This window comes from Oryzias melastigma, linkage group LG22, assembly GCF_002922805.2.
Source record: "Oryzias melastigma strain HK-1 linkage group LG22, ASM292280v2, whole genome shotgun sequence".
Lineage (NCBI taxonomy): Eukaryota > Metazoa > Chordata > Actinopteri > Beloniformes > Adrianichthyidae > Oryzias > Oryzias melastigma.
The window spans coordinates 15,867,822-15,874,903 of NC_050533.1; the positions used below are offsets into that span (position 1 = coordinate 15,867,822).

The following is a 7,082-nucleotide window of genomic DNA, read 5'->3' on the forward strand; positions in this document are numbered from 1 at the left end:
ACCAAACTGAAGGGGGAAAAAAAAATCTATATTTTTTTTTTACATATACAGTAAATGATTTAGCCAAGACAAAGGACAATAGTTGGGAAAAGCCCAGCTTTTACAAATCCACAGAGGGTTTTTTTTTTCTTTGAACAACTATACAAAAAAAAAAGAATTTAAGCAGGAGTAAATGCAGCTGAAGCATTTCCTTCATCTCATCTTTTCAGTTTTACAACAAATGTATAGTTACTTTCTCACATAAAGGAACTTTTTTATTTACACTTATAGATGTTAGTCAACAGATGCCTCGATGTTTACCGCAATTTGCCAGTAAAAACTTCACAATAAAAGCATAAAAAATATGTTTTTCCAATGAAGCAGAAACCTATTTTATTTTTGAATTTTATTGCCAAAAATATGATTTGATGAAATACAACCAATTGCTTTATTTTTCTGGTTATTTATTAAAAAAACAGCAATGATTAGTTTACGCTTTAACATTTATCACCAACAGGTTGTTTTCAATTGAATTGTATCAGATAATGCTTCAATTCAAGTTCTCGATAAACAAACAACCAGCCGACGTCTTCAAGATGAGTTATGGCATCTGGGCTTAAAATCTTCTCTCTTTATGGTCTTTATTTAAATGCTCACCACTCATCCAAGTGTTTTTATTCAGCTGATAAAGCCTTTATCATCAGACTCCATCATTACTTTGATAAATCCACCTGGATTAGTGATTAAATGTTTCAAGAAAGAAGATTTTAAGTCAACTTCAAGATGAATAATAATGGCTGGAATTGACAAGACCTGCAAACTTTTAAACCGATTTTAGCCACCGTGTGAGAATATTCATGTGCTGATCACCTCCTCCTCTGTCGCAGTCTTCGGGAGTCTCATGTGGGTCGCATTGATTCCAATCTGCAAAGATAGACACAAATGTACAAATGCATGGTAGACAAGTTAAACACACATTCTTAAACAGCTTGATGTCATTAGCTCAACTCTTTAAATTGTACTATATTATCTACTTTTATGTTATTTGTAAGCACCTTTTATAATTTATAAGTGGATGTTTCTTCTTGTATTAAAATGTGAAGTGAATGTGGTTCTAAGTGATATTTGACCTAAGAGGAAGAAAGTTACACAACAATCCGGATGGTTAAAGAGTAACATCATGATAGTGGGACATACCTCTGCTGCTGCTTTCAGCTTCATACTGATGTATAAGTTTGAATCCTCTCGATCTCCAACCTGCACAGACAGAAATTATAACCCAGTGTGCCCAAGCTGAAGGAGAGCGGCCTCTGCATATACATGTCCTTCCACAGAACCTTTAACCCAATGTTTACTCATGCTCTAACAACACAAAAGCCTCAATTCAGACTCTTACCTTCAAACTGCTCCCAATAAAAAGCTACGAGAAGCCAAATGTTCAATAAAAATGTGTTTAAAATGAAAAAAAATATAAAAATTTACCTGCAAAACTACCAGACCGGGTCTGAAGTTTGCATCTTTGAGTTTCATTTGCTCCACATCCTTCTTCAGCTGACCTCTCACTTGCCTGAGAAAACCAGACCACAATTTAGTTTATGGGCATACATATCTGACACATTCATCAAGCACAAAAAGAAAAAATTCCAACGCCTCCTGCCCCATCCAGGAAACAACTATTGTTTTTTTAAATCAAAGCTATTTCATCTAACTGCTTTGTTGTGCAACTAGTAATGATTTTCCACTCTCCTGCATTCAATCCTGATTGCAAAAGCAACAAAAAAAGTTTAGAAGATTTGGCTTCAACTATAATCAGTGTCTTTACTTTATCTTTGTTTATTGTTCTGAAGACAACTCTGAATACTGAACTGAGGAAAGGAAATAGATGCAGCAGAGCCAAAAGATCTCCTAAAAACAAGATAAACTAATCAAAGTCTAAAATGGAAATTCATCTGTTAACTTTCAGCTCTTAGTTGTTAAAATCTGTGAATTTTGCCCTTTTTTGACCTAATCTATATATCTCATTGAGTCAGAGTTGTGTTTTTATTGCAAAATAAAAACAAATATAAATAAAATGTTTCTCAAAACCTGAATCTTGAGGTTTCTCTAAGTCGATTTTAATATTTTCACACGTCTAAGCTTCCTTACATTTATTTTTTTTTTATTAAATATTAACAATGGATTTTAAAAATCCACAAAACAAAGATCTTAATCGGTTATGGCTTATAAAAGTGTTATGTGACGAAACAGCTGTGCTGTAAACACAGGTCATAAAGCAGGCTTGTGTCCCCCTGGTTTCACTTAGGAGGGTGGATGGGTATTATTATTATTATAGAGTTATCCTAATGAGGATGCGTGCAGGCGTTAACAGGGGGCAGGTGGTCATGTCTTGTGACCAGCACATGCTATGAAGTGTCCTGCATGCTGCTGCAGGAACTAAAAGCCTCAACAATCTGACTCAAACTGTTTCAAAACACAACATTTTTCTAGTATTTGCACATACATTTCTATCATGCTTTTTGGAGCTTTGAGAGAGAAATCTTTAGAGTTCGTAGGTTGGATTTAAGAGAAAAGTCCATGGACTTTTGTTGCCCCCAACCCCTGAGGTCAGTGACCAAAAAGGAGAGGTTATCTCGTGCTGTCCAACAGAAATCTTACATAATGCTGCAGAATTCCCACCAGTGCATGAATATTTCTTCATAAAATGCAAAACTACAAATGTTTCTGTGATTTTGTTAGTGCAAATACATACACTTGCAATTAGCTAAAGTGCCATGCTTGACAGACAGAGCCCACAATGCTTGAGCTCTGCCTCGTGCAAGTCATGCATAACATATTTACTGTTATTTTCATAAGAGGGCTGAATAATACACAAACTCTGTTAAAATCCCAAAAGCAAGTGTTTAGTTTTACGGTTTACCCAAATAATGTACTTTAGCAACAGAGATGATCGATTAGCGTAACGTGTTAGATAGTTTAAGATTTATTTTTGATATTCATGCATTCATAAATGTGCAAACTACTTACGCCGAAACTTCTTTTCCGCTGAGAATGTTAGCTGACATTCTCGTTTGGACTTTGTTAACGTGGTAATGCTGAGTTGAAGTCTTGCAAGAGTGAAAAGCGTGGTGACCGTGTGGCGTTTAGTTCAGAAACTTTACTCAATTCAGATCAGACTTAACGTTGTTACGCAATCCTCCTTATTTAAGCACGAGTCTCTGCAGAGAAAAGAGCGTAGAATGTTCAGGAATACGGCTAACGGGGAGGCTAACTTGAGAGCTTAAGGCAAGGGTGGGGCTAACTTTTACCCATCAGCCAATCATCTACCTCGTTTTCCACGCTCGTGCTAGTAGATGACCAATCCCCTGACTGGTGGTCATGAGTAGAGTCTAGAGTGGGCGGAGCTAATGGTGTAATCCTGCGGAGAATCGTTAGAGGGCAGTGCCGTAAATATACACGGTTGACGTAAATATCCAAAAACACACGTCTTTTTGTTTATATAGGTCAATTCAGCGCTTCTAGTTTTCTCTTAATGATCCTTGCTGATATTTCGTAGAAAATGCGAGTAAAATCGATGTAAAGTGTTTATTTGCGGCGTTTATCTCCGACTGAAGACATGACGAAACACGACAAACTATGGAGAATAGATTCAGTGTTTTGATCGACAACGAAGACTTCTCTCGCTTTTCTACGACAGAGAACAATCTCCATTTCGAAAGGTAAACCCTGCACATTTACTAGATTATTGAAACATGCATACTTTTGGGCGTGAGCTTTTCATTTTCATGAACTTTTCTGCACGTCTCTCCTTGCTAGGTTAGCCTACGTGACCAAACGTGTTAGTGTTTACGTTCGAGCGGCAGCGCCCCCCTTTTGGAACGACTTCCTCCAAATTAGCATAACGTGCTTTAGGCTAACAGAATTTCTTATTTTATTTTATTTACTTGTTTTAGAACTAAGACGCTTTTTGAGGAGATACGTGCCTCCATAAACAACAATGAAGAAGAGGACCGCTCGTTCTGGAGGCCTGTGCTCCCGTGGGGCGGAGTTTTCACCATCAGGGCTGGGCGGAAAGCCGTGTCCTGCATCCCCCTGTACGTGGAGATCCAGCTGAAGAACACATGCACCATCGACGGCTTCCTCATGATCCTGTATGTGATTCTTCGGGACAACCGGGGTTTCCACAGGGAGCTTGCTGTCTTTCTCGGCAAGCAGTTTATTGAACATTTTCTGTACTTGATGGACTCCTGTGACTACACCACAGTGAAGATGCTGTGGATCTGGAACAGGATGTCCAAGAGACAGTATCGCTCAGAGATCCACCAGACTGCATTGGAGATTGACCTGTTCGGGAATGAGCACCAGAACTTCACGGAGAACCTGGAGAACCTCATGTCCACCAAGCAGCAGAGCCTGTGCACCAACTGGAGCTGTCCAACTCGCTTCCAAGACATCACCAAAACAACCATCAACATCAGGTGAGTGTTGCAGCATCTTTGGCGTATGAAGATCCACAAATCCTAAAATATTGCTTATTTTTCTCCATCAGCCCTCCTCACGAGCTCCCACACAGAGATCCGATTCAGTCAGCTGTGGATGAGTTCTTCAGCCCTAAACTCCTCCTCTGCACAGAAAAAGGGTGAGACACCAAACGGACACCATTTTCTTTCAGTGCTTTTATTTTTTTGACTTGTTTTTTAAATATACATCTATCCAAACAGGTGTGATGGCTTAAGGGAGTTCTCTCATAGGGTGTTCTGCCATGGTCCTCCACCCTTTGTTATTCTCAACATGCAGCAGTGGAGGTCTGAAGATCTGTCGTATGTTCCATACCACCTGGTTCTCTGTCAGCACAGGTAGGAAAAATCTCATCTCACTTTCAAAAATTGAAGTCCCACTCTGATCATATTTTGATTTTTGGTAAATCCTTCCCTCTTTTAATCCTGATTATGCAGTTTTAAACCAAAAGTTTGATGAGTTTAGTCTTTTTTTGCGGCGTAAGCCCACCCCCACTTCCCATCACCATCTGTGTATACACTTTCACGCTAGCTTAAAGCTCCTAACACCGCCGGTGCAACAAAAATGATGAGCAATATCCAGACATATGAGGAAAAAAAAACATACATGGATCTACTGTATTTGTCTGCAAGTGGAGACATCAGAATGAAGTAAATCAAGCACCTTGTGGCCTGCCGATTGTATTTTCTATGTCACAACTGCAGGCTTTTTTTAAGCAGAGTTTTTTGTCTGCTCCTGATCCACAACAACTTGAATGAATAAATTCTCCAAAATGCAATTTTAACCTTAATTGTTTAAATAAATATTTCCATCTTAAGAAAATGCCACAAGAACAAGTTAAAAATATCAAAAACTCAATTTCTGTGTAGAAGTGGGTCTTTAAACTAATGCAAAAATATCCGTCTAAGTTTACAAATTTCACAAATGTGGCACCAAATGTAATTTTCCTGACAAACTTTTTAAATGCTGAGTTGCTTTTTTATTTTTACGTCATAAATGAGCTGATCAAAAACAACACAGGTTCATGCTTTTGTTGATAGCACGATTGTTAATATTTTTCTGGATGTCTTTTTACAAAAATTAACAATAATTCCTAAAAAGTTTGCCTATTTGTCATTATATTTGGATATTTAGATGGGATGTCTTTTCTACAGGTATTTGCTAGAGGGCGCCACACTCTTCAACAAAGAGGAGCATCACTACTCTGCAGCCTTTCAGATTGACGGCTGCTGGATGCACTATGATGGCCTGAGAAGTGACAATCTAATCCTGCTACACAAGCCGCCTGAGCTCCTGCTGCTCTCCTCTCTGGTCTACGTTCGCGCCTCGCAGAAATGAAAACCTTCGAGTCCCAGAAAGACGTTCAGGATAGTTGAGTCCTCATCAAGCACAAGGGCATATCATCTTCTGCGACCTCTCTGGCTTTTACGTCTTGGCGATACAATTATTCAACAATTTTTCTCCCCGATTTTTATTGTGAGTTTTCACAAACCTTCATGATTCCTGTTTCAGTTGCAAACTGATGTGTTGCACTGTTTCTCCTGGGGTCTTATACAATATGGAAGTTAGTTTCCTTCTTGGGCTGTAATCCGAGAACATAACGGACTATAATAGTTCTGAGTTGATATACATTATGTTGGTGAAAAGTACGTTTTTTTAATATTCCTTCAAAGCAGCTCACAGCAAAGACTTTGATCTGCTCTGATCAATAGATTAATGTCCTTTAGGGATTGGCTTCACTGCTTAAAAAGTGAAAATTTCCCAGCAAAAATACATTCTCCCTTAAACATACATATATATGTACTGGTGCTTTTTCTATTTACACTGTGCTTTATGGAATAAAATGTTAGTTTGAGCATTTCATGTAAAATTCCTAAAATCTAGAAAGATTTATGGAAAAAGTTCACGTCTGATTTTAAACAATGAAGCATGCATGTGAATGGAAGTAGTTCAACACTCTCCTATGCTATTTTATAAAACGTGTTTGACCTCAATGACCATATAGTGCCTGTGGCATAGAAAGCTTGTATGTATTTTGCTGTTAAGTCTGAATCAACTATTTTTGTCCCAAAATGTTCTGTTTAAATGCAAATAAAACATTTGAAATATGTTGTGCATTTGTGAAAAAAGATGCAAGACTCCAAATAGTACCTTAAGGCAAGCATTTATTTATTTAAACGGTACAACTGCACCACAAAAACTGGCTGAAATGTATGGAAAATGTCCTCAATCAAATGTGATCGGCTACATCTTTAGAATGTTTTTACACTTGATGAAGTCTCGTCCTTCCAGCATTTTTCCACAAAACTCAGTTCAGACACACAATGGAGAAATGCAAAAAGTAGCGAAGGGTTTCACGGGAGTTTCTCCCGACTGAAACATAAGTGGGCGGCTCATTGCATACCAGGTTATGTCGTCTTTCTGTATACAAGCACTTTGGTGAGAGTGGCGGTGACAGAAAAAAAAACAATAACACTTAATTTTGCAAGAATTTAAAGTATTTTGTTTATCACGATGTGGATGAATCAGATTGGCAGCACATCATTACGCCTGCGTGATCAGTGCTGAAGACGAGGACAGAACGTTTA

General features: G+C 38.2%; 2 protein-coding genes across 2 annotated transcripts in view; one reads left to right on the forward strand and one right to left on the reverse strand.

Annotated features, from left to right (window-relative positions):
- mthfd1b (methylenetetrahydrofolate dehydrogenase (NADP+ dependent) 1b) overlaps positions 1 to 3,119 on the reverse strand; it is a 13,346-nt gene extending 10,227 nt beyond the window's left edge. The window contains exons 1-4 of the mRNA XM_024269026.2: positions 3,004 to 3,119; positions 1,462 to 1,546; positions 1,177 to 1,236; positions 850 to 903 (exon numbers count right to left, since the gene is read on the reverse strand). Coding sequence (XP_024124794.1) covers positions 850 to 903; positions 1,177 to 1,236; positions 1,462 to 1,546; positions 3,004 to 3,041 — 237 coding nt within the window. The 5' untranslated portion in view covers positions 3,042 to 3,119. The remainder of the gene's footprint in view (positions 1 to 849; positions 904 to 1,176; positions 1,237 to 1,461; positions 1,547 to 3,003) is intronic.
- Positions 3,120 to 3,392: 273 nt separating this feature from the next.
- On the forward strand, positions 3,393 to 6,602 carry lg22h14orf28 (linkage group 22 C14orf28 homolog). The gene is made up of 5 exons (XM_024269036.2): positions 3,393 to 3,695; positions 3,930 to 4,454; positions 4,526 to 4,615; positions 4,698 to 4,832; positions 5,649 to 6,602. Exons 1-5 carry the CDS (start codon positions 3,613 to 3,615, stop codon positions 5,830 to 5,832), a joined length of 1,017 nt encoding a protein of 338 aa, XP_024124804.1. The 5' UTR covers positions 3,393 to 3,612; the 3' UTR covers positions 5,833 to 6,602.
- The last annotated feature ends 480 nt before the right edge of the window (positions 6,603 to 7,082 follow it).